Source organism: Arachis hypogaea, chromosome 1 (assembly GCF_003086295.3).
Source record: "Arachis hypogaea cultivar Tifrunner chromosome 1, arahy.Tifrunner.gnm2.J5K5, whole genome shotgun sequence".
NCBI classification, from domain to species: Eukaryota; Viridiplantae; Streptophyta; class Magnoliopsida; order Fabales; family Fabaceae; genus Arachis; species Arachis hypogaea.
Genome location: NC_092036.1, coordinates 102183681 through 102209906, shown reverse-complemented (window position 1 = coordinate 102209906; position 26226 = coordinate 102183681). Strand labels below are relative to the sequence as shown.

General features: G+C 31.5%; 6 protein-coding genes and 1 non-coding gene across 8 annotated transcripts; 4 read left to right on the top strand and 3 right to left on the bottom strand.

Moving 5' to 3' along the window:
* The first annotated feature begins 5020 nt into the window (after positions 1 to 5020).
* Positions 5021 to 8369, top strand: LOC112704744 (CASP-like protein 1E2). Its single transcript, XM_025755742.2, has 2 exons — positions 5021 to 5477; positions 7766 to 8369. Exons 1-2 carry the CDS (start codon positions 5254 to 5256, stop codon positions 8094 to 8096), a joined length of 555 nt encoding a protein of 184 aa, XP_025611527.1. The 5' UTR covers positions 5021 to 5253; the 3' UTR covers positions 8097 to 8369.
* A 938-nt stretch (positions 8370 to 9307) lies between these two features.
* Positions 9308 to 9389, bottom strand: TRNAS-AGA (transfer RNA serine (anticodon AGA)). The gene has a single exon. It is a non-coding gene; the product is annotated as a tRNA-Ser (tRNA).
* A 1290-nt stretch (positions 9390 to 10679) lies between these two features.
* LOC112704728 (germin-like protein 12-1) lies at positions 10680 to 11952 on the top strand. The gene is made up of 2 exons (XM_025755741.3): positions 10680 to 10852; positions 11254 to 11952. The coding sequence occupies exons 1-2, from the start codon at positions 10732 to 10734 to the stop codon at positions 11805 to 11807; spliced, it is 675 nt and encodes a 224-aa protein (XP_025611526.1). The 5' UTR covers positions 10680 to 10731; the 3' UTR covers positions 11808 to 11952.
* A 616-nt stretch (positions 11953 to 12568) lies between these two features.
* LOC112704712 (uncharacterized) lies at positions 12569 to 13489 on the top strand. Its single transcript, XM_025755739.3, has 2 exons — positions 12569 to 12786; positions 12876 to 13489. The coding sequence occupies exons 1-2, from the start codon at positions 12670 to 12672 to the stop codon at positions 13284 to 13286; spliced, it is 528 nt and encodes a 175-aa protein (XP_025611524.1). The 5' UTR covers positions 12569 to 12669; the 3' UTR covers positions 13287 to 13489.
* Positions 13490 to 13663: 174 nt separating this feature from the next.
* On the bottom strand, positions 13664 to 17114 carry LOC112704686 (uncharacterized). Of its 2 annotated transcripts, none has more exons than XM_025755737.3 (11): positions 16827 to 17114; positions 16503 to 16610; positions 16237 to 16391; positions 16046 to 16139; positions 15868 to 15938; positions 15675 to 15781; positions 15473 to 15597; positions 15045 to 15133; positions 14643 to 14702; positions 14192 to 14296; positions 13664 to 14086 (listed from the first exon to the last, which is right to left on the bottom strand). In XM_025755737.3, exons 1-11 carry the CDS (start codon positions 16957 to 16959, stop codon positions 13988 to 13990), a joined length of 1146 nt encoding a protein of 381 aa, XP_025611522.1. In that variant the 5' UTR covers positions 16960 to 17114; the 3' UTR covers positions 13664 to 13987. The 2 variants fall into 2 exon arrangements, with proteins under 2 accessions (XP_025611522.1, XP_025611523.1); XM_025755738.3 differs by having other exon boundaries at positions 16503 to 16614; positions 16827 to 17078.
* Positions 17115 to 18045: 931 nt separating this feature from the next.
* On the bottom strand, positions 18046 to 21246 carry LOC112704669 (E3 ubiquitin-protein ligase MIEL1). The gene is made up of 12 exons (XM_025755736.3): positions 20665 to 21246; positions 20481 to 20568; positions 20331 to 20387; positions 20200 to 20232; positions 20028 to 20105; positions 19789 to 19832; positions 19650 to 19690; positions 19108 to 19190; positions 18910 to 19001; positions 18747 to 18816; positions 18542 to 18583; positions 18046 to 18444 (listed from the first exon to the last, which is right to left on the bottom strand). The coding sequence occupies exons 1-12, from the start codon at positions 20715 to 20717 to the stop codon at positions 18319 to 18321; spliced, it is 807 nt and encodes a 268-aa protein (XP_025611521.1). The 5' UTR covers positions 20718 to 21246; the 3' UTR covers positions 18046 to 18318.
* Positions 21247 to 24663: 3417 nt separating this feature from the next.
* LOC114925078 (uncharacterized) lies at positions 24664 to 25657 on the top strand. Its single transcript, XM_029291712.1, has 2 exons — positions 24664 to 24745; positions 24834 to 25657. Exons 1-2 carry the CDS (start codon positions 24664 to 24666, stop codon positions 25655 to 25657), a joined length of 906 nt encoding a protein of 301 aa, XP_029147545.1.
* Positions 25658 to 26226: the final 569 nt, after the last annotated feature.

Below are 26226 nucleotides of genomic sequence, written 5' to 3'. Positions count from 1 at the left end.
AATCAAATTTTTTTAAATAACAAAAATAAAATAATACAATATATGAATAATAATTACTAACTAAAACATACAAACAAGTAAATATAATACTAAACATATATTTATTTATTTATTTATTATTATTATGTAAATCGCAGATATAAAGTAGATATCCGCGATCTGATCTGCAAAAAATACGAATCGGATCCGATCCAATCTGATTAATTTGCAAATCAAATTGTATTTACAATTTTTAGATCGAATACAAATATTTATTGCAAATCTGTAAATACGATCCAAGCTACGAAGACTTCTATCTAAAAAGGATTTTAAGAAAAGTCTTTTTGATTTCCTCTAATTTTGACATACATAAGAAGATAATGGAATTTTTCAGTTTTTCATTAATTGCTTTTGGATTGTAAGGTTCTATATAAGAAAGAAGACTTTCCAGTTCAAAGTCATCAAGATATATATATGGGAAACAAATCAAACAATCCAGAAGCATATACTCATAATTATGACGGCTTGATAAATGAATAAATGGATAACTACGTTTGAATGGTATTTTTACGTGAAAATAATAATTAATTATTATTTCGTATTATATTTAATAATTTAATTAAATATATCAAATTATATAATAATTAAAAAATTATTATTTTTATATTAAAATATATTTATTTGAATAATCATTATATTAGTAGAAAAATATTAAAAAATTAATAAAATTTATTATTTTTAGTTAATAGTTAATTAATAATATTTAAAAATATAAATTAAAAAATATTGTTAAATTATTAAATTAAATAATAATTAAAAATACTGATAAAGTAATAAATTTTGATGGTTATTGAATTTTTCTTATACTAGTATCTAGGAGTGTTGCGTATGCATTCTAAGTTCAATTGACTAATTTAATTTGAATTCAATTTCTATATAGTATGCATTATTAAGATAAATTGCGTGTGAATGATTAATATTGATCTAGAATGTTTATCCAACTTGATGGTGGGTCATAGTCGTCATTGAAGAAGGGCAATCCTGGCCGAGAGAAATATGGGAATGCTATATTGTTCATATTTTCATTAGTGTCTTTCACTAACTATTAAATATTATATTTTACTATTTAATGTAATTTAAACCCACTTATTTGAAATGATGTGACCCCCTACTCCTACGGAAAGAAAGGTTCTAATATATTTGTTCAATCAATCCTCTCTTTTTTCCATGAAATGTTGAAACCCAACCAAAGGTAATTAATCATGTAACTATGTGATTAATTAACTAGGTATATACTATATAGTCAATGATGAATATACTAGTTAACTAGGGTTACTAAAGAGAAGTATATAAAACGACAATAATTTGAACAAATAGATATAATATCTTTTATTGATACATATCATTAAATATATATTCTCTTATTTCCATGGCTAATTCTTTTTATTTTAATTTATTGTGAATAATTTCTTGTATGTAAATATAGCTTACTAATTAGTCACCAAAAAAAAAATATAGCTTACTAATTAATGTACCTTAAAATTAGTTTTCCCAATGAAATGAGCGTATGAGGAGTTTAGTTTGTGCATCATTTTCTGTGTGTAGAATTTCCAATGAAATTCAACCGTCAAGAATGAACCAGAACGTTGTAGAAAGTTAGAAACAAACATAGTTTAACGAGTTAAATAATTATGTGAACCAGCAAATCAAGCAACGTTGATGAATCTCAGATATATATAAAGTATAGTGATAATTCCATTCTCAAGAATTTTAATTTTGGATTAATTAATTTAAAAAAAATATCAATGAAATCTTTTACATAATAAATAGTGAAGATATATATTTTTCTGTTAATAAATAGTGTAAAAATAAAATAGAATTGTCTATAATAATAATGTATTATTTATTGTTGTTTGAGCATAAAAACGATATAATTTTAAACAATAAAATATTTGTTATCTTTTAAGTTTCTATATAATATTTATCACATATTCTATAAGATAAAATTTCACTCTAAAATTTGTTATTTACATAATGAACTTCTTAAAAATACATATTAAATCATTAACAAATAAATGCTTAAATGCAAAAATATATCTAAATTTATATTATTAAAAGAGTTTAATTTTTTTTATCTTTTTCAACTAAAACTTTTTGCATCTCTAATATAACTGACTCACAACTCGCTCTTTTGATAAAAAAAAAAGTTACGAAACAATTTTGGTGTCTTGAGAAATCAAAAACCTTAAAATTAACTATTTATATTTGAGTGTGACATTTATTAAATCATAAAACTCAAATAAAATAATATTTTTTATTTTATTTTCATTTAATTTTAAATTAAAATTAATAATAACTTATTTAATTTAATATTTATAATAATAAATAAGATTACGTTTATATAAATTATTTAATATAAAATAATTTAATTTGTGACTATAACTAATATATATTATTTATAAATAAATTATAAAATAATAATTTTTTAACAGATTTTTTATAAATAAATATATCATAATAATTAATGGTATATATAAATATTATTATTAAATTTTACATAATAAACTAATAAAAAATATAATTATTATTTACTAACTCAAAAAATTAAATTAATATTTTTTAAATACTAATTAGTCTGATACTAAAATTTTTAGAGATTTAGTTACCATTTTAATATATATATATATATATATATATATATATATATATATATATATATATATATATATATATATATATAAAAACCAAAGTGAGAGTGGAATAAGATAATAATAATAATAATAATAATTTAATAGTAGTCCTCATTAGCTGAAGGGTAAGACCAAACGATTGAATTGAACAAGTAACTCTATTCATATTCAGCCACACACAATCATGTGTCGTAGCAAATCTACTTAAGAATCATTTGATATTTCCATCATATACGAACAAATAACAATAAATAAATAAAAAAATATTTTAATTTATTTTACGTTGACCGTGTGTGAACTCTTTTTTTTTTTTTTTTGTGACTATGTGTGAACTCATTAAGCAACGTAAGTTGACCAGAAAATTACTTAAAAATAATCGCTTTCATTTGTCAAATATATATCTTGTTTTTTTTTTGGACGTGTAAATATATATCTTGTTAGATATTAGGCCTTCCCAATTGGGCTTCCATTTTAGCTAGATATTAATTTCGAGGCTCGCAGTCAAAGAAAAAATAAATAAAAATAAAGTAACCATCATAATTACTAAATTGAATCGATAATCGAACTAATTAAATTATTAATTTATTAATTAATAATAAATTACTAATTAAATCGATTATTTCGGTTATAGACAAATAAAAAATAAAAATAATAAAAATTTAAAATTAAAATATATATTTTTATTAATATTTTAAAAATAATCAAATTTTAATAAATTATAGTCAATATATTATAATTCAGTTATTATTAATAATTATATAAATTTTATAATAATTTTTTAATTTTATTTTTATATTAAAATAATTATTTTTAATTTTAATAATTAATTAATTAGTTTTTATTTGTTATATTATTATATATTATATGTATTTATAAAAAATTAATATTAATAATATCATATAATTATAAAAAAATAATTATATTTTAATTAATAAAAATATTTGATGTTTTTATTTATATATTTAATAATATTTATATTTATATTAATAATTATACATAATAAAAGATATAATTAATTTAAATATAATTGAATATAAAATTAAAATAATATATAATAATAAGGAATAACATATTTAAGTGACAAAAAAAAGCACGTAGTAATAATGAGGACTTAAGTTCGAATTTTATCTTTGTTAATTTTAGAATTTTCACTTGAGTAGTTTAATTGGACCAATTTTTATTGAATTTGACTGATTTTTGTTGTTTCTCAATTTTAAACGGTTTTGAATTAGACTGAACCAGTTAAAAATCTGGTTTATTAGTTTTTTTTTTTGTCAAACCATCATAAAATTTGTTTCACCCTATCTATTTATGGGTTGAATGATTTAAAAATACGATAAATATTATATTTGTATAAGTGACAAAAAATTTTGTATTTAATAAATGACTAATTAATTTGATCTAAATTTTTATATCAATATTTGACTAAATATTTAAAAAGTGTCAGAAAAATTTTAGAATAAAATTTAATTTTTAAATTTATTTATTTATTTAAAAAATTAAAAAATTTACTTGATATAAAATAACTAAATTTTAAAAATAAAAATATTTTATTTTTTAATAATATTTATAAAAAATTACATCAAAATCTGATATTTAAAATTATTTTTTAAAATATATATTTAATATCTAATTTTTTTTATCATATTTTTACATTTTTTGATGATTTATTTATCTTAGTAAATTTTCGAATATTATTTTGACCGTTTACTCGAAGTTAGAAAAAAAAAAGGAAAGTTGGCTGTAGTAGTTCACATTTAATTATAATAATATTCAACCCTACTATAAAGCAAGTAATTAATTAAAAAATTCTTTTAAGAGTAAAATGGGAGATATATTGGTGGCTACGTACTCCATCTCAACAAGCTAAGCAAGATCTAGAAGAAGCTGGCACCAGTTGATATTTCAAGAATAAAATCTCGATTTAATTTTAAAAATATTTTGATATTATCATTTTAAATAAGTTACTTGATTTTATAAAATTTTATAACTTAAAATTTGTTACAATTTTATATTTTAAGTGTTTAATTTATCTTTTTAATTTTACATAGAATCTCAATTTTTTTTAGAACTCTTAAACATTGAGAATTCAACAGTGGCCCTATGTTAACTCTTATTTTTTTCACAATAGTCCCTGGAAAAGCACAGAATATCACAAGAAGCCCCACGTTGATAATGAAAGGCCCGGAGAGACACTACGTATGACACAACAGCATGTAGCTAATTAAATGAAAGTAGTTGTCATTATTAATTGACCCAAAAACAAAAAATGAAAAATTGAAAACCAAAAAAAAGTAGTTGAGCAGTAGAAACAGTACTACTTGCAATTAATTAGATGTTGCAATAATATTAATGTCCTTATTTGAATATTTTAATTAGGTATACTACACACTCACTCACTCATCATCCAAATCCAAATTCATAACCATTAATAATAATTTCAAAAAGTAGTTCTTATTTTGCCATTTTCCTTCATTATTCTGATCTGTCACTTAGCTTGGTTCTGTGTATAAATATACTACTCTCTGTACACTATTAAACCTCATATATACAGAGAATTATAATTAATAAAAGCTAAGAAGTAATGGAGGGACATCACCATGGAAAAACAGAGGTGGCAGCAAGATCAGGTAGTAATAATAAGAGTGGATTGGTTTTGAGGGTATTGGCGTTGATACTGACTCTAGCAGCTTCAATTGTTGTTGTGACCAATAAACAAACCAAGGTTGTTCCTCTGAAGGTTTTTGATTCTCTACCACCGGTTAATCTTCCTGTTTCTGCAAAGTGGCATTACCTCTCTGCTGTTCTGTAAGACCCTCGATCTCTTCCTCTCTTCTCATATATTCATATGCATTATAAACATGTTTCTTTAGTCTTTTTCTTTTTACTTTATGCCTTTCATCAACTTTGGTTTTGTTGCCTAGCTAAATTGCCAATGTCTAACAAGTGATTTAAAAGAATCTAAATTATTATTATCATATCAAAATTTATGCTTTTGATTCATGTAGTTGAGTTTATTTAGTGGGATAAGATTTTACTGCTGTTGGTGTATATCAAACTTTATGCTTTGATGCACATTACCTTCATACAAAGAGTTTTTCATGGTATTCTCATGCAGACTTATTTGTAATACATCTTTTATATTTTGAAGAAGTGTATGTAATTTTTATATATTAAATTAGTGTATTTTAAATAGAATTTTGCTAAGTATATAATGATTTTTGTGAACAATGTTAATAATAGGCTTTAAAATTAGTCTAATAAAGTAAAAACACATTATACCCCTAAATTATTTACCTAAATCTTAATATTAGGATAATCATCTGCATACTTAGTGAATTAAATATTCTATATATCCATTATTTTCATTGTTTAGTATTTTCATTATTTACTTATACTTTTTTTTATAGTATTCTTTGTGTACATTTAGATTGTGTTTAGAGGAGAGAATGGAGATTGAGATGAGAGACTGAAATTAAATGAGAGAGACAAAGATAATTAAGAGATAATTAAATTTTTATATTGTGATTGATGTAAAATATACTAAATTGAATTATGTCTCAATATTATATTAAGTTTTAGATAAATATAGAGATTGATAAATAAATTTAAAATTTGAAAAATTAAATAAAAATATTTTTGATAAGAAATATTATGAAAGTTTTAGTTTCTGTTTTAAAAAATATCTAATTTCCTGTATGTTAACTTTTTAAAAATATTGAAATGACTGAAATTTTGTCCCGAAACTAAAATTTTAAATTTTATTCTTTGATTATCAAATACAATATTAAATTTTAATCTCTTAATCTTAATTTTAATTTTTAAAAACAGATGCTACCTTAATTTTGAATATTTTTTTTCTTTAGATATTTGATACTTTTATTATAAACTTAGGATTCCTCTCATAACTTTACTCTTTAATTTGTCCTAATATACATCCTCTCCAACGTTCACACCTGAAATTCAAATAATATCGATGTGTGGAAAAAAGAGAAAAAATGTAACTTTTATTTCTTTCACTGATTAATATATCTCATAAACAATATTATATCAATATCTCTATAAACTATAGATCTATATAGATGTCTAATTTCAACGTTGAAATAACTTGTCTATAGTTTCAAACTAGTCCTACTTATCTGTAGACATGCATTAATGGCTCTTCCAAGTTCATGGCACCGTCGCCCATATGTTTAATTTAGATACAAACACATATGACACGTCTATGCATCCTTATTTCAAATTAATAAAAAATATTATATACGTACTAAAACTAGTACTAGTAACAAAATTAATTCTTATATATTTTTATATATATATATATTATTTAATTTATTTTTAATATATTTTTTATATTTTATATTAATAATTAATTTTAATATATACATAATATAATTGAATTATTATTAGATTTATTATTTTTATTATTATTTAGAAACTAAAAATAACATTCATTTACCAATGAACTATAATTCAATTGGCGTAGTCTTTCTATACTCATTTAAGAAGTCGTAGATTCAAATTTCTCTATCTTCGATAAAAAAAAATAAATATCATTCATTCAAATACAATATCCAAAGTTACTAAAACTGATTTAGTGATGATAATTGAGATTAGATAGTAATTAGACCTACATTTTAAAAGTTGAATTGATTTTTATAATCCAGATCAATTATACTATGTGTTTATTAAATATCAGTCATTATTTTAATCATTCGTGTAAAATACATATTATAATATAAAATATATATTAAAAGAAATTAAATAATATATTTATATATCCGATCCACAAATAAAAAATGATTGATTGAGTTATTTACACGATATTTTTAAGCGGATTCCGCTAGGGAACCGCTAGGGAGACAATATATTGAAATATAAAATGAACATTCCCTATACTAATTTTTGGATTCACGAACTCTTGATCTTTCGGATCTAGCGCTTTAATACCATGTCATGATACCACTCATCCCAAAAACTTCAGCTGATGGGAAAATGTAACACTAACAATTATATCTCTAATACACCATAAACCTCCATTGTACACATTGTATAAATATTTCATTGGCTCCTTATACTTTTCCTATTACAAATAGGTACTTTCTTGTGACAAACGCAACATCATGTGGATACGCAGCCGTGTCACTACTCCTAACCGCCGCAAATAGAGATGGCAAGAGCAAGCACTTGCGGATACTAATCTTTGTCCTTGACGCGTTGATGGTGGCTTTGCTGTTCTCCGGCATTGGCGCCGCTTCGGCCGTGGGCGTACTTGGGTACCATGGAAACTCTCACGTTCAATGGAAGAAAGTGTGCAATGTGTTCGGCAAATTTTGTCACCAAATGGTTGCTTCCATTGGTTTATCATTGCTTGGATCAGTAGCATTCCTCTTCTTGGTTATGCTTCCTTTAATTTCTTCAGCTTAGTTGGTTGATAAATGTCACTCTAGCGTGCCAACTTGGGAACCTTCATTGTAGTTCAAAAGTTGTTGCATACTATTTATTGTGTTAATCAATGTCACATGCTTCTGAGTTGTGACAATTTGACTGCTGCTTGCGCTATAAATCAATATCTACATGGGATATTAATTAAAAAATATATCTATAAACATTACTGATAAATATATTTCTTTGGTTTTGAGAATATAATAAAATAAAATACTAAAAACATAACATAAAAGATAAAGATATTAGTGTGGCTTAAGGCAGTGTTTGATTTATGTCTTTCTTGATACAGAGACACAGAGATATAGACATTAAATAATTTGCTAAATCATCTCAACAGCTAAATCATCCCATTGCTCTGTATGAGCATAAATATTAGCCATTACAGAATAAACCCCGCCATCCTCAGGCTTTATCTCCATGATTTGTTGTGCGGCTTTCTTTGCAACCTCAACGTTTCCATGGATCCTACACCCACCCCACGCAAACACATCTCCACCACTTGGCATCCCTTTTTATCATCTCAAGTCTCAACAGCCTCTCTTGAAGCAACCCTGCTCTCCCCAATATATGAGCCATGCACCCATATCATTGCATGGGTTCTCAAGACAGCCACACTTTGCATCCGAATCCCATTCCTTGTAATGTAATCATGCACTATCCTACCCTGTTCCAACTCTCCCGTTTGAGCACAAGCTGAGAGAACATTTACCAGAGCTATATTATCTGGCCTAATCCCCAATCCAATCATCTCATTAAACAAATCAATGGCTTCGTAACACAGCTTCGCATTGCTATAACCGGCAATCATGGTGCCCCAGGACACAGAATCTCTTTCTGGCATTTCTTCGAACAGTTCCCGCGCGCGCGTAATCTCACCACTTTTAACGAACCCATGAACCATGGCATTATAAGAGACAACATCCCTGTGAGAACTCTCGTTGAACAGCTTGTGGGCATGGTGGACGCGGCGATGAAGGGAGTAAACGCATATGAGGTCGTTGAGGGAGAAAGGATCGGCAAGAAAGCCGAATTTGAAGGCCTGGGAGTGTAGCGAGAGGGCGATGGAGATGGAAGAAGAAGAAGAATGGAGGAGGGAACATGCCTTGAAGGCAAAAGGGAAGGTGTGGAAGTGTGGGGGGAGGGAGAAGAAGGAGGGTGTGGATAAGGGAGAGTGCGGAGTTGCCAAAAAACGTGAACGGCAGGATTCGAACCTGCGCGGGCAGAGCCCACATGATTTCTAGTCATGCCCGATAACCACTCCGGCACGTCCACCCTATTGATATCTTTGTCAATCTTAATTTATCTTCTTGATTCTTACCATACTTGACGACAGCTTCACAAATAGACGAACCAAAATCAGGGAAGAATGGTTCATACATCAAAAGTGAATCCAAATAATGCTGCACATCGAAGGTTTTTTATGAACTAAATCAAACAATAAGATTTGGAGTAACTAATTTTTATTGATATTAAACCAATTTGATTAAGAAAAATACTTGAATATATAGTATTATTCATTGACTAATAAGCACTAACGGCTTCATTAATATCTCTATTTTCTAATGACTGGTATTATAAAAAAAATCTTCTTAGTTCTTACTTTCTTTAAATTAAAACATAAAAGTTAACACTAAATTTGTGCAATTTCTAAAAAAAATAATTATATTCTACCTTCCTAAATTATCAAAGGAATATTAGTAATAACAAATAGAGTTAAAGTATAATATGGATAGTGAAAATGAACAGAAAAGTCTCTTCCTCTTTGAATTAAGTATCGAAGATTTTTAATTTCTCTTTTTAGTACGAAAAAACTCTAAAATTATGAGATGAAAAATGAAATAGTTAAGGTTTTGCAACTTTTTAATTTTTTAGTAAACATTCATAGATGATGAAAATTTACACTTCATCATGTCAACTACTTTTTTTTAATTTAATAAAAAATGCACTCTATATCTCTATCACAAAGACCCAAAAAGAAACTTCATCAGATGTAATAAGTTGTCAAACAAAGAATTGAAACAAAGAGTATCAAATTATTAAACTGAACTTATATCTAATAAACGAGATTGAATGGGAATTCATTTCAACAAAATCGATCAAGACCGAAACAAGTACTGTTTCATGTTACCCAAAAAATAAATAAATAAAAATAGTGGTATTTATGACCCAAAAAATGCAGTGCTATGTCTATATGAGAAAAAAAGAACAGTATGTCAAACATTGCAATATTAGTCTAATGATTTGGTACAAAATTCAACACTATTATGGATTTAATTTATAAGAGTTAAGAGACTATTTCAGGTTTAGACATATTCTAAGATGAAAAAAAATCATCGACTTGCCCATACGCAACTTCAAAAACATAACGCTGTGATTAGACGAGGTAATACATTACTAATTCATCATTTGAACAAGCATGCAAATAGTTGTTGAAGAATGAATGGTTCATACATTAATTAGAGAACTAATCCCTGAAAAGTTTAATTAATTAACTAAAGGGCAAAACCATGTCAATGGATCCTCCCTATAAATACAATACATCCCATGTAATCAATTGCAACACTCACATACAACAATTAAAAGAGAAGACTTAATTTTAATTACGGGAGACAATATGACAAGAATTGCATACTTCAGTGTTGCGTTTTTGGCTTTGGCATCATCTTTTGCTTCTGCCTACGATCCCAGCCCTCTTCAAGACTTTTGTGTGGCAGTTAATGATTCCGAATCTGCTGGTACGTAATAAATGCATAATCGAAAGAGGAGTGCCAGTAATTTTTGTAATTTGTAGTCATTAAGTAGTCTTCAATGATGTTTTTAATGGTGTGAGATTTCATCCAATAGTGTGTGATTATTTATTTTTCTTTTGCTGGTTATTACATGCTGGCCAAAATTTAATAAAGTTGCTGGCCCCTAGATTTTTCCTAGTCGAAAAACAAACACTTCTTTACAATTTAAAAATTCTTAATCAATCTCCAACTATCCAAATAATTGGTCTAAGCAGTCGCTTAGACTAATTATTTAGATTATTGGGACTGGTTAAGAATTTTCGAACGGTAAAGGATTACTTGGTCTTACTCCATATATTTTCTTACTTGAATTTTCTTTTTAAATTGTCTTGTGATTTGAATTGCAGTTTTTGTGAATGGAAAATTTTGCAAAGATCCAAAACTTGTGGTAGCTGAAGATTTCTTCAAACATGTTGATGCGGGAAACACCAGCAACAAACTTGGTTCAAAAGTTACTCAAGTTAGCGTTAACGAACTATTCGGACTGAACACATTAGGCATATCGTTAGCTCGTATAGACTTTGCAGCAAAAGGTTTAAACCCTCCTCACATTCACCCAAGAGGCACAGAGATCCTTATTGTTATTGAAGGCACTCTCTACGTTGGATTTGTGACTTCAAATCAAAACAATGGACAGAACCGTCTTTTCACGAAAGTGCTAAACAAGGGTGATGTGTTTGTGTTTCCAAAGGGACTTGTTCACTTCCAATTGAATGTTGGTTATGAAAATGCTGTTGCTATTGCTGCTCTAAGCAGTCAAAATGCAGGGGTTATCACTATTGCTAATGCTGTTTTTGGATCAACTCCACCTATTTCTGATCAAGTTTTAGCCAAAGCTTTTCAAGTTGATAAAAATACAGTCGATTATCTTCAAAAGCAATTCTGGTATGACAACAATTAGTTGGGAGAAGACAGATGATTAGTTTCTTTCTTACTTGTACCTCATGCAGTTAGCCATCCATAATATTAAATAAAATGCATGAGGGTTATTTATACGTACCACATTATTTATTGTATTAATAATATTGGTTTGATATAATATTGCGTGTTTTGGAAAAGAAAAACCAAACTTGCATTTTTTTATTTTTTATTTTTAGAGATATTGTGTTCTTTTTTTGGATTCTAATATATTGTGACACTATTATTATATAAGAGAAGTGCTAGAAGGCCAGTAAATTTTTAATGGTGTGAAATTCCATCCAATTGTATAGAATTGCTCACTTTTCTTTTGATGGTTAAGTGTTGGTCAGATTGTAATAAAAATACTGGCCTCTTAGACTTTTTTAGTATAAAATATATGTTAAAATATAAATATACATTGAAAATAAATTAAACTACATATGTATTTATACACAAATATATTGGTGATTCATTTTAGTGATTAATTTTAGCATACATATAATATTTTTGATATACTAAATATAAACAATTCTTAGACGAAGTTTGTACGAGAAGAAAATAAAAAAGAGTGTATTAATTAATTTTAAAAATTAATAAAAGTAAAATGACCTATTTTTTTAGGGGTTTAATTATCTATTAAAGAGAATTTTTGTCCAAAATAAAAAATCTTCATTCCGTTATTATATTTTTATTCCTTATAAGATGTACCGATAAATATATCTAGGAGACTAGGACCCCTAAATTAATGAAAAAAAAATGAATTTGAATTTCATATAACCTTGGCATTTTCCAATGGGGGTACCGTGCAATGATTGTGGAAGAATGTGTGGAATGACAAGAACCCTAAAGTACAAAAGCCCGAAATGAAAGGTGATAGCGAGTGTGGTGGTTCTTCAATGCCGGCGGAGCGTAACAGAAGGCTGAAGATGAATCGCCTCTTCACTCAGCTTCAGGCCACCATCCCACGCCCCCTTTCCAAGGTTCATCGCCCATTATTGCTATATATACTCTATTCATCACATTCATACACGTTTGGTTCTAACTGGTGTCTATCTGAAATTAATAATAGGCTACAAAGGAAGTCGTTATAACGGAAACGATTAGGTACATAAAGGAGCTTGAGAGGAAGAAGAACAACTTGGAGCAGATCAAGGAACTACAAATTCAAAGCCATGCCAGTGGTACCACCTTCATGCTTCCATGCATGGCCGATGCTGATAATTGCTCTGTCACTGTCACTGTCTCCGCCAACGTCGCGTTTTTCGGCATTCAGACCGTGGCTCGCCGAGGTTTGATTACCATGATTTTGGAGGTGTTCAGCAACCACAAGGCTGAGATTTTGGCTGCAAATGTGGCGGTTAATGAAGGGATTTTGACATTTGCAGTCACTGCTCTATTGCAAATTGTTGCTGATGGGGAAGGAGAAGGAGAAGGAGAAGGGGCTGTTGAGATGATTAAGAGAGAGATCATGACTTTGTAGATTCAAAGCTCCCTGCTTTTTCACTTCTTTCTTACATTCACTCTACACTTACATTTACATATACATGGTGCTTTCATTTAGTACCATGCGGCTCTTTACACACAGTAAACGATATCTAACAATTTTGGCCATGTATTCATGAATATGATAGTAATACTCACATGCAAATTAATGACATATTGATGGGGCTTGTTTTATTTAAAGATTCTAATACACTTGTTTTATTTATACACAAATACATGTTGGACTATTTTTTTATGAACACATTACATTTTTTATTCAACAGTATGAGTGGAGGTCATAATGAGGTGGAGTGCTTGTTATGGTTATGTCCGGTGCCTTTACTTTTCTCTTAAATCCAAACTATAATTTGGAGGTTTATAAACTAAACTAAATATTCTATGATACTCCTTCCGGATCGTTTAGCTTGAATCGCAAGAAAGTGTTTGAGTGCACGTTATAGGCACACCACTATCTTTTTGTTGCAACATAATCCCCTAAAACAACATTTCATATTTTGGAAACTAAATGCCACTAATAGACACCATTAAGCAGAAATATTAGAAAGAAAAAGGTATGATTGGAAGAAAAAAAAGAATGATTTCCAATGTAAGTAATCAACGTTTCCTACTTTGAACTCAGGACCTAACAGAAGACCCAGAAAAATCATCATGGTATGAAGCTCATCCTTGAACAAGCATTTATCCCTTAAGGTCTTCCAAATTTAGACTTGCCTCAAGTCCCATGTTCAGTTGACTAATCATGGCAAGGATATCGGATTTTAAAGACGATGCTAGTGTCTGCGAGTAGATCAGATAAAAAAGAGAGAATATAGCACATTAGTCTTAAGAGGGCAAAAACTCAGAAATATGAAAAGCAAATTTCTTAGCACTGAGATGGTTTACCTTTTGATCCTCTCCTTTCCTGTACTTAATAACTTCCTTGGGCCACTCGGAGATAAGCTTCTGAAGTTCATCCTTAATGCCTTTCTTTTTTGCATCATCCAAATTCTAGCAACACAGGTGTTAAAAAAAAGGAGGAGTATATAAGACTATCCAAGGCAAATACGGCTTTCACTCAGTTTGGTAGCGGCTGTTATAACAAATTTAACATTACCAAAGCAGACACAACATATATAAGCAAGAATATCATTTAAAAAATGATCAATCCAAAAATGCAAGCTTCCTTTAAAAGAATATGCTACCTTTGCTAAAACTTAACATTTGCTCTTGTCTAAACTGTTTCTTATTTTAAATGTTTAGGCTGATGAATTGTTTCATTTCATATTGCTGCCTTTCTTTGTTTTGCTTTCCCTAGTTAACAAAAAAAATGGGTATGAAACAACACAGTTTGTACCTCATTTAGTTCGTGAATGATGCAAGCTGCATCGCTGGGATTACGCTCTAACAAAAAACCCTGAAAATTCATGAGACAAGGTTAGCTTAATTTCTGAAGGGAACTCAGCTATGGTCCAATCCAGCTACTTGAAGCAAGCATCAGCATTTATGTTTAGTTAAATGCAACTCATATGAGACAGATGTCTAACTAGATAAGCCTTGTCATGAAGAAGTGATGCATGCAGCTATTCTCATTTTATAGAACACAGACTACACATGCCAGGAAAGCAAGGAAATTGTTTGCAATAAAATATCTTCTAATCAAAACTTGGATATCATGGTGATACTAGCATATACACTTGTTAACTGCATTATAACAATAAGTTATCAAATTAGACAACGGTGTCCATGGGTTTGCCACCTTAACACAAGAAATCCCAGCTGTCAAAGTAGGTATCTTCTTTGTCTCAAGTCTCAACTTATTCATTTCCCACAATGGCTCCGTCTCGCCTACAAATAGAAAATGAAAATACATAAATGAACGATTTAGCAACGTTAGATATGATATAAGCAAGTTCAAATAAAATACATAGCACAACCTTGAAATCATTAGGTATAACTATATGTGCAATTTCTTTTGGTGAAAACTATACATGCAGTTAAGTCAACTATGCGGAAACAGGTTCAAGTTATAACAAATATAGTTGAGACCAGGAATTTCTTTCTTATTTATAATTCAAAAGGTTACAATAAATGATTATTTCCTTTTTATGTTAAACATTAGACCAAAATTATTTCTTTCTTTAGTAATGGTTCCTTTGGGTCAATTAAAGTACTATTTATTTGCACCTCTTTTGGCAGCAAACTTCATCCATGTGTCAAATGAGGTTTGCCGTAGTTTTACGCCACCAGCCTTGACAAACCATTTTCCGTACTTATTAATCAAATCCCACTTATCAGTATTGTAACAAATGCTGCAAGTGATCAACCAAGGTACAGGTCAGAGACATACATAGAAAAGAATGGAAGCAGCATAAGAAGCCACCTTAACCTGAAAACAATATCTGCTGTGCCTGGTTGCAATGGTAAATCATTCTTCTTCAGAAGTTTCATTACTTCCACCAGCAATTTAGTATCATTGTGATTCTTAGCATGCGTCTGTAGTAAATAAATGACACTAAATTACCAAATTAGAAATTAGAAACAGAATCAAAAATTTTAGAACATTGATAGGCTAACGTTACCAGTAAATGATTAGCAGCAGCAACAGTTGGGCTCAGTCCATAGACATTATGCTTCCATAAAGTCCTCTTTGCTGCATATACATTTCGAATAACCTCAATATTTTCATGTCATAAGCTCCAATTGAAAAGAAGATGGAGTATAACATACAAAATTTAGGCACATATCACGCATCCGTACCAAATTCAAGGGCTCCTGCTTTAATACATGCTTTAGTAACTTCTTGACAGAGATTGCTATTAAAGTCATCATGAATTCGAAGATTTGATAGCCTCTGCTTGCAAAACAGATTGAAAATCAATACTATAACAATATTGAATAATCGAATTTGCAACAGAAAGGGGTTAAAGTGGACAAGAGTAAACACTAACAAATACGTGGAGGTTCTCCAAAATGTCGAATAGGAGTCTTATATCTTGTTGGTGTTTACAATTTTCAATCATTGACCATAACCAAGCATTAGGTGGCATTGATCGTTTAACTTTTACAGACTCGAGCATCTTATCATAGAGCTCCTTTACAGCCACTGCATTCAAAAACCCAAACCAAAGACAAAAAAAAGAGTTGTAACTTGAAATGAAATCCAAAAAGAAACCATATAATAAAATTCTAAGACTGGGATAAAACAATGAAGAACCTGTGGGAGTCTCTTCAATAGTTTCCACTCCAGAACTATAAAAAGCCTTTGGCATCATGAAATACATTGGTTCCATTGACACATGCCAATAATCACGTTGTGTTATCCCTGTCTAATTCAGCAAGCTCATATCACTAAATCATTGGCAAAACCCCATTACGAAAAAAAAACCATTAAAGTTCTAAACTTTGTGTGTTTTAATACAGGGAGGGGGAAAAAAGAAAAGCTTTTTATACACTTGAATTTAGCCCCTTATGCAAACCAATTTTTTTTTTTTTTCTGAAATTATGGATTAAAGAAGCGGTTTTTCATGTAAACATTTACCTGAGAGAAAGGGGGTGTGTTGTGATGGGTTGGTGGAGTGATGAGAGGGAAGGAAATGGTTGTTGGAGTTGAGGAACATCGGAGATTGGCGGAGAAGCCGAAAGGCACGGCGAGCACTGGAGGCAACTTGCATGGTTCTTGAATCTGAAGGGGGGAGCCAACTCGGTGAGTTTAGGAAAGAACAAAGCTTTGAACCACATTTCAGCTTCAGGGTTTACGGGACACACACGGAGGAACACTATGGTGAACCATAGTACACGTTTCTTATCGTGGACTTACATCTCCCTCAAAGTGATAATGCTATTTTTATTTTTATTTTTATTTTTTTTTCAATTTTTTCTTTATCTTCGAACTTATTTGAGTAAGTTTTTTGAAAAATAAATCAATTTTTTTTAAAAAGATTTTACAAAAAAATAAAAGTAATTTTATGTTTGGATATTTTATGTAAAAAAAATATTTTTATTTATCGATTATGTTTAGGTGTAATAATATAAAAGTACTTTTTTATTTATTTATTATGTGAAAATTATTTTTTTTAAGAAAAAAAATTTCAAAAAAAATAAATTATAGTTTCTCAAAAATATTTTTTTATTTTTTTAGTACTTTTACTTTTTACTACTAAAAATTTATCAAACACGCTAAAAAAATCTTTTTTATCAACTTAATGGCACCCAAACAAACACTTCATTATGTTATTTTTTTAATAAAATTTCTGTTAAATATAATTTAAAAATAACATATAATTAAGGCCTCATATCTTTAGGAGGTTTCTCCAATCTCCATTCCATTATGCAGTCAGAATTAATTTTGCACACGAAATTATGCTTATTGAGACATTTGAACTTCTAACTTTATCTTTTGAACTTCTACCATATATGGATATAGAATTCCTAACAACATCAACCAAGTTATTTAGATCAATAAAGCAAGTTCACGAAATCATCACAATTTTAGATCAATAAAGCAAGGTCACGAAATCATCACAATTGACCCTTGTTTAGAAATGGTGAAAACTCAGGTAAAGTCGACTTCACGTGAAGTTGATATCTGAAAGTCGTTAGATGAAAATTTAGTCAAATCAGTCAAATCATCTAACGATTCTCAGTATCAACTTCACGTGAAATCGATTGCACCTGAGTTTCCACCTTAGAAATTCCCATGATAACTTAAAAATGAAAATGGATGATTATGAGAGGAAAGAATCACTTAGTTGTGTAGATTTAAATGAAATTCAGTGGCAATGATCCAATAATATCAATACAATAATACATCATAATCACGAGCTGTTCATGACGGGAAAGCAAGCCTAGTATTACAGTATACAAATGTTTATATCTGCCCAATGATGCAGACACCAAACCCCATCTCCTTCCATATGTTGGACTGGAGTAGGAAGAATAACCTAACATAACTATCTAGCACACAACAGTACAACAATAATAACCACCTAAAATGCCAAACTTCCCTGATTTCTTGGACCACAAGATTCTGGTCATTGAGGAAGAACCGGAGGAGCGATTGCACGCGTATTATACGATTGGCAGTGACCACATTTTTGCCCCAGAATGTGGAAGAACACTTCTGTTGTGTCATTGCAGTCATTGCATAATATCCAAACCTGCAATCAATGCTTGCTTCTTACTTAGTTATCCAAACATGAAATTAAGGGCATCTGGGGACCTCAAAATAAAATATGTCAGAGAATGGAAGTTTACCTTCCTATGCCGATAATCTTCGGGCATGACAGTTGCTTCAATCTAATATAAGATGAGAATAAACAGATCAACAAGAAATCATACTTGAAGCAGAACATTCTGCAGGCAATAACATTCTTGCATCTTGATTGAAAAATTGTGTTTATATAAAGAAAGATAAATCAAGTAAAATAACACATCTATGTGCTTTATTTTAATCAAGCACCTCTTCATCAATTCTCTTCCATGTCCTGGTCATGTCCATCACTGACTTGGAGCATATGGGACAGCAGTACCTGAGCCATACATAAAGTACCAAATGAAGTTACTTGGAGAAGGAGAGATCATAGTTATAGGCCAAACAATTGTTAAACCATTAACATGCTCACGTGTCGCGATTTAGCATCTCTTCAAAGCATTCATGGTGCATGGTGTGACCACATTTCATGACACTGATGTCTTTCATTGAATCAAAAAGGAACTATATAAACATAACAAAGTAAACATCAGATTATTCTCAAGCTTTCAACATAAAAAGAAAGTCCACGTTTGATTAAAAAAAGCAAGACAAGGAATAAACCATGCACCTCGTAACAAATGGGGCAGTGGTGCCTCATGGAGTTCTCCACACACAAATGATTGTCACGCAGTGTAACTGAATAGCATGACCCTGCAATATTATAAAATGTTGATCACCATATATAGCCTTACTAAAGTGTTTAGAGTAACTTATTTTTCAAGAAAGAAAGAAAAAAGAGTTGCATTAAGTAACTAAATATCCATCATAGAAGAATGCAGGTCCATTCTAACAGAGGTGCTCTGTTTATACCCAGCCCTCATGAATGGAAGAGAACAAAAAAGGACAAGTGATTCACCATATGAAAAATGAACTCTAGCTTTGTTTTACAACAAACTAATAAAAAATAAAGAACAAAGCCATTGATCAAGGACTAAATTTGAAAACTATTCTATGATACTGATAAACCAAAATCTGAATGGAGTAAACCCTTCTAATTATTCACAGAAAAACAAAGTATGGACAAGCATAGGAAAAACAAACAACGGGGAAAAGAAAAAAAAAAGAAAGCAATAAAAAAGCCACAATGTTGGTTGAATGATGAATGCATACCACACTTCTCGCAGTGGAAAAAATTCTCTTGACCACCAACCCTGTTTCCAAATTAGATCATCAAAGATTAGCTAGTATGTCATAAATTGAGGTGACATAAGAGATAGATCTACTCAAACACAGCAAAGTGAAACCGCACCTACAGATTCCGCAATCATCACAATGAAACTGTTGTTTCCCTATCTGCAAATTGATTAAAAAAACATTCAGCATCATTGAGGAAGCAAGAATATTAACGATCCCAAGCTGGAATTATGCATCAAATTCAGTCTAGTCCATCTCCAAGAAATAAGGAGCTAAGTAGAAATTGTAGACAGATCATAGTTAAGAAGCTAAAACTGATCCAAATACTCCAGAAAAAAATCAGTGAACAATTACATCATCATCGAAGAATTTGCAGATGTCACAGAAATACTCTCCCATTCTAACTCCACAGTTTGTGCAAACTTGAGCAACCTTCAAAAGAAGCCAAAACAAACAGATACAAATGAAGACTAGAAATAAAACCAGAAGTTTTCTATAAATTGAATTTCAATTGAAAAATACTTACCGGCTGCTCAGTGTCACAAACTGCACAAACAACCTGAAACCACAAAAAAGAGTGCATGAGTCTTATCATCTGCTATTGATCTCTTGAACAAAGCAAATTACTCAAAACCCTTGAAAAGGAATGCATCCTACTTGTTTAACATCTTGGCGAACGAGTTCGTGGCGATCATAGGGGTTCCTCAACAAGCTCTAAAGAACATGAATCGGAAAATAACACAGAACTGGATCAGTAAAAATTGCAAAAAGATAAGAGCTTTGAGCTAAAAAAGATAAGAAAAATACCGCAGCCTCGTTATGGCAATGGCGGCAGGGGTAGATCTCATTGCAGCAAGGTGCACGAATCTTGCATCTCCTCCTATAATGCTTGCACCTATATATATATATCAATGATAAAAACAAGTTTAATCCGAAGGCAGTTAGATTAGTTGAAATAAGAAGAAGCACGCAAGGTGTTTGATGAAATTACCCATAGCCCATCCTCCCAAAATCAAGACGTTCATTGTTGGCAGAGCCTTCCATTTTTGGATTTGAATCTGAGAGAAGAGGAAGGAGGAGGGAAGGGAGAGTTTCCTGATTTGGGAAGATTTTGTTTGCGTTAATTTTGCCCCTTTGATCTCAAAAGGGAAAGCCACCCCATTATTAATCATATCACCATGTTTAAGGGACTTATCACAATAATAAAAAGGGTGCAATATCAATTAAATATAATATAATATTTAGTTTCGATCGTGATTTATATGATTGAAATAATATAATATTGTGGAGGGATGGACATGGAAGAATGAATATAAAATAATATTATAATGTATTATGGAAATGAAGATATATGATGAAATACACAAGTACACAAATTTATACCCACTTGAATGAGAGAGAGAGAGAGAAGATAAGGTGTGGCGTGTGGGGAGTGGAGATGCCAATAGCAGCAAAGGATGTGACTTTAGCGTGAGACAAAGGAAAATGGCAAATGGCCGCATGCAACACCCAATAGGGTTTCTCATTTTCTTGTTTTAACGCTGACCAAAACAACTTAACCTAACATACTCACAACTGCTTGGAACTCATTAGTGGATAAATATATGATCACACTTTTTTAAGTATGCCTTTGCATTCAATTTCTTTTTCCCACAAAGTGATGAGTTTTATATTCAAGGTTCATTTAGCCCTAAAATTTATGTTACTGGTTCAGTTTCGTTCTTTATTACCTTCTGTACTGTTGAACTTTAATGCATTGTGCATTGTTTGCTTGATGTATCTTATCCGAAGTCTATTGTACAAGGATAAGATCCTGATTCAGCATTGAACATACATGGCTATTTCTTTGGATTTAACTGACATGATGACTATGCATGGTCAATGTAAAAACTCTTTAAACGGATAACGAATAGAATGGGAATGGATCTCAATTTTTTTAATTGAAAGAGTAAAATGTAATTTAGTGGTCCTGTTAAAAAAATAAACATATCTTAATCTTTTTTTTATCTGTTGTCTCTCTTCATCAAATTTAACGAAAGAGATCTACGTGGCATTTAACGTTGTTAGTATGGATGCTGAGTCTCTATTAACTGACATGCTGACAAATAAGTATTCATTATGGATCAATTTGTCTCTCTATAAGTAATGGTAAGTCAATTTGTTCTCTTATGAGTAATGATCAGAGGTTAATTTATTATTTTTCATCCACTAAAAATAATGTCGTTTCACATGTTACACTGGACCGAAACTTATGTTATTATGGGACTTTCAAATCAAACAACTGAGATCTCATGACTCACCAAATTTATCGAATATGTTAACAACTATTACAACAAATTCAACGATTAGAGATTGTGTAAGACAATAGTCGATGCAAGTTCAAGAATTATATATGGATTATTTAAATTTGTGCCCACTCCAGAACTTCCAAAACTTAGGCCACCTAAAAACATTGATATTGCACAATTTATATTTTGTTAACATGGATATTAGCTATAGGACTTAAGGATATATATTTTGTTGTTTCAGCTGTTTATTTTGCTTGTTTAAATTTTTTAATGATAAAGTGCTTTTGATTTAAGGATAAATATTCTAATTTTTTTGTGTCAGGACCAAGAGAGGTGCGAAACTTTTCATGGGCAATGGGGCTATGGCCCAAAAATATTTTATATAAAAATAAGTATTTCTTATTTAAACATAATAAGGCTCTTTTTTTTCGATATGATTTTCGTTTGTGAGTAACACAGCGTTATGGAGATTGTGAGTGATTAACAAGGCTGTGACGGCGTAAAGCTGGAGTTAAGTGGGGGATGAAATCGGACCGTACGATTTCAAGTTGGGAGAAAAGGAGGCAAGTCGGACGGTCCGATTTGTTGGTGGGTGGCTTTGCATTACATGTAATCGGATGGACCGATTTGTTGCTAGTTGAATCTAATGGGACACAAATCGGTGGCAGGGATTTGTGGGTGAAAAAAAAATTTTAATCCTGTGGCACCTAAATCGGACCCACCGATTTGTTGCCGGGTAAATCATATGTAATGAAATCGGTGGCAGCGATTTTTAATGCATGGAAAATTGTGAATGTTGAGCATCCGGTCGGACCGTCTGATTTAGTGAGTCATGGGTACATAAACAAAGATTGTACCCAAAACCCCCATTTCTTCTTCTTCTTCAGTCCGTGAGTCTCTGCATTTAGGTGATGTTCTTCCTATTCTCTCATCCTTCTTTATTTCTGTAGATTAGATTTTATTGAGACTGAGAGTGCTTAAAGTAGTATAGTATTATGGATGATAGAGTTGTATTAAAAATTTATTGTTATGGACAAATTTTATTACAAACATATGAGGGAGTTCAATTTGTATGTGAAAATCTATTAGATGTTATTCCATTCACGTTGTCATTGGATGAATTAAAAGGTGTGATTTGTGAGAAGATACATTCGGAAAGATCTAGAAGAATATCGTGTATTTTGTACAGGTATCCTTTACCTGTGTTTAGTGGATTCGTTCATTTTCAGACCAAATATGTGACAGATGAAGCGAGTATGCAGGAAATGTTTTCAATGTATATTGAGAATTGGCACCGAATATCGTGCATCGAGTTGTATATTGAGTTCGAGCAATCTGAAGCGGATCGAAATATTGAGCTGGAAGATTATGATAGTGATAGCGAGGAGGATTTTGAAAGTAACTATGAGATCGTTGGTCCAGGTGAAGACGAAGATGGAGCTGACAACACCATGAACGCAGATGTGGCAGAGGTTGCTAATGCACTAGCAAATTCGCTTCCGTTTCAGGAGCCTTCTTTCACGCGGTCGTTGGACTTGAAAGCGATGAATGCACCGGAGTTTCCACAATATATGAATGAAGGTATGTCGTTTGTGACTATACCATTTGATTACTTTATTAATTAATAGTTCTTTATTGTGAATTATATTTACTAGTTCTGATGTAGGTAGAATAGCGTATGTAGATAGAATAGCGAATGTAAAGACTATTATAGGAAGATTTTAATTGTTAAGATATATATATTTAATGATTATTTATGAAAATATATATCTTGCGGTGTGATTGTGGCAGAGCTTCCTGTTATGGCTGACGGTGAATTTACAGTGGGGATGGAATTCAGTTCAAAGGAGGAAGTAATCAAGGCAATGAAAGACTATACCATATGTAGAGGTGTAGACTATCGGGTTTATGAGTCGGAACCGACGACATTCTATGCTAAATGTACACAATATAGCAAAGGTTGTGATTGGCTGATCAGGGTTACCAAAATGCATAAGAAATACTGTTGGGAGATAAGGAGGTATAATAGTAGTCACACTTGTACCAGGTCGACAATTTCTCAAGACCATTCAAAACTGGATTCCAAGACTGTTGCAGAAGCAATTAAGCCGTTGGTAGAGGTTGACCCATCTTTGAAGGTGAAATCAGTCATTGCAGAATTCCAGTCGAAGTTTAACTACACCATCAGCTATCGAAAAGCTTGGTTAGCAAAGCAGAAGGCGGTTGAGTCAATTTTTGGAGGTTGGGAGGCATTGTATGAAGCTTTGCCCATATGGTTTGAGGCCATGTGTCACAAGGAGCCGTCAGCAGTGGTTCACTTTGAAACAATGCCTGCGTACCAGGGGAATGACTTGGTTCCTGATATCCGTGTACTACATAGAGTCTTCTGGAGTTATTACCCTTGTATTAGGGCCTTCAGACATTGCAAGCCAATAGTGCAGGTGGACGAGACTCATTTGTATGGTAAATACAAGGGTTGTTTGTTGGTTGCAATCTCACAAGATGGTAATAACAACATCGTGCCTATTGCATTTGCCATAGTGGAGGGGGAGACTTCTGATGCATGGTACTTTTTTCTAAGTAACCTTCGTCAACATGTGGTGACACGTGATGGTGTCAGACTTATCTCTGATCGACACGATTCTATCAGGTTAGCTATTGATCGGAGTAATGAGGCTTAGTCTCCTCCTAGAGCTTTCCATATGTTCTGTATCTGGCATATTGAGTCGAACTTCTTGAGGAAGTTCAAGGCACCATACTTGCAGAAGCTCATCGTCAATATCGGTAAGTTTAAATACAAGGTCTACTCCACTGTTTACTAAGTCAATATGGCTCGATAGAATGTGATTCAATGGTGATTTTTTTATCGTAGGATATTCGAGGACGATACAGGAGTACCAGATGCGCTATGAACGATTAAAAGAACAGGGTGAGACCTACACCAACTGGCTTGACTGCATCCCACGTGAGCAGTATGCTTTGGCATTCGATGGTGGATACAGATGGGGACATATGACCACCAATCTTGTGGAGTGCATCAACTCCGTCCTGAAGGGTGCACGCAATATCCCGGTCACTGCACTTGTTAAGGCTACATTTCATAGACTAAATGAGTTGTTCACTAGGAAAAGAGCCGAGGCTGAGGCTCGAATTAATGCTGGGCATGTATTTTCTGATATGGTGACCTCGAAACTGCATGCAAACCAGCGAGCATCGGGAAACATACAGGTGAGCTATTTTGATAGAGAACATGAGGTCTTTGAAGTACGTGAGATGCCTAGTGGGGTTGAGTATGCAGTTGACCTACGCCAACAATGGTGCGACTGTGCTGAATTCCAGGTTGACCGAATTCCGTGTCGACATGTTCTAGCTTGCTGTGCAAATCAGCGATTGGATTGGCAAGTATACGTTCATGACGTATACAAGATGGACCAAGTTCGAAGAGTATACAGGGCTAGGTTTAGACCACTGAAAAATCCTACAACGTGGCCTGCTTATCATGGACCTCGATTCGTTGGCAATCCATTCCTCAGACGAGTAGCCAAAGGTCGGCCTAAGATGACCCGCTTCTTGAATGAGATGGACACTCGCATGTTGTGTGGTCATAGGAGATGCAAGCAATGCGGTGCCGAGGGACACAGCCGGAGTAGATGTCGTCAACGAGGTGGTCCAAGTGCGAGGGCACCCGGAGAGTAGAAGTGACTATTGTTACATTTCATCTTAATTTACGATGCTGTATGACATTGGCAGTTTGATATATCGTAAAGAATTTATTGCTATATGTATTCATTTCAAACCTACATAGTCATCGCATCATGAATGACAATATTGATCCATACATCCTAATTAAAATAGCAAAGTAACAATATCCATCCATACATCCTAATTAAAATAGTAAAGTAACAATATCGATCCATACAATCATTTGTCGGCAGACCTAGAATCATTGCCACATCTTCCAACGTCACCGCACATTCACCAACCGGAAAATAAAAGGTGTGTGTTTCAAGCCGCCATCTTTCAATCAGAGCATTAATCATTACTGACTGACACTAAATTACCCCAATTTGAAAAACATAATAAAAACCCGTCTCCCGTAAATAACCCTCAACAATTTCATTGTACCGATCGAGCGACTTCAAGTAATCATATATCAACATCCGTAAACCCTACAATATCACATTTCCTTTATAAATATCAGTGTAACATAACTATCTTAACAATAATATAATTTCCCTTATATGTCCATTAGTATAACTAACTAC

Excerpts from the sequence above, each read along its gene's own strand:
- LOC112704744 (XM_025755742.2), top strand. The coding sequence starts at position 5,254 with ATGGAGGGACATCACCATGGAAAAACAGAGGTGGCAGCAAGATCAGGT. Across the intron at positions 5,478-7,765 it reads CATTACCTCTCTGCTGTTCT|GTACTTTCTTGTGACAAACG; the intron begins GTAAGACCCTCG and ends TATTACAAATAG.
- LOC112704728 (XM_025755741.3), top strand. The coding sequence starts at position 10,732 with ATGACAAGAATTGCATACTTCAGTGTTGCGTTTTTGGCTTTGGCATCA. Across the intron at positions 10,853-11,253 it reads TAATGATTCCGAATCTGCTG|TTTTTGTGAATGGAAAATTT; the intron begins GTACGTAATAAA and ends TTTGAATTGCAG.
- LOC112704712 (XM_025755739.3), top strand. The coding sequence starts at position 12,670 with ATGAAAGGTGATAGCGAGTGTGGTGGTTCTTCAATGCCGGCGGAGCGT. Across the intron at positions 12,787-12,875 it reads TCCCACGCCCCCTTTCCAAG|GCTACAAAGGAAGTCGTTAT; the intron begins GTTCATCGCCCA and ends AATTAATAATAG.
- LOC112704686 (XM_025755737.3), bottom strand. The coding sequence starts at position 16,959 with ATGCAAGTTGCCTCCAGTGCTCGCCGTGCCTTTCGGCTTCTCCGCCAA. Across the intron at positions 16,140-16,236 it reads TGGAGAACCTCCACGTATTT|AGGCTATCAAATCTTCGAAT; the intron begins GTTAGTGTTTAC and ends TTTTGCAAGCAG. Across the intron at positions 15,782-15,867 it reads CTGCTGCTAATCATTTACTG|ACGCATGCTAAGAATCACAA; the intron begins GTAACGTTAGCC and ends TATTTACTACAG.
- LOC112704669 (XM_025755736.3), bottom strand. The coding sequence starts at position 20,717 with ATGGAAGGCTCTGCCAACAATGAACGTCTTGATTTTGGGAGGATGGGC. Across the intron at positions 20,569-20,664 it reads TTTGGGAGGATGGGCTATGG|GTGCAAGCATTATAGGAGGA; the intron begins GTAATTTCATCA and ends ATATATATATAG. Across the intron at positions 20,388-20,480 it reads ATTGCCATAACGAGGCTGCG|AGCTTGTTGAGGAACCCCTA; the intron begins GTATTTTTCTTA and ends CATGTTCTTTAG.
- LOC114925078 (XM_029291712.1), top strand. The coding sequence starts at position 24,664 with ATGTTCTGTATCTGGCATATTGAGTCGAACTTCTTGAGGAAGTTCAAG. Across the intron at positions 24,746-24,833 it reads GAAGCTCATCGTCAATATCG|GATATTCGAGGACGATACAG; the intron begins GTAAGTTTAAAT and ends TTTTTATCGTAG.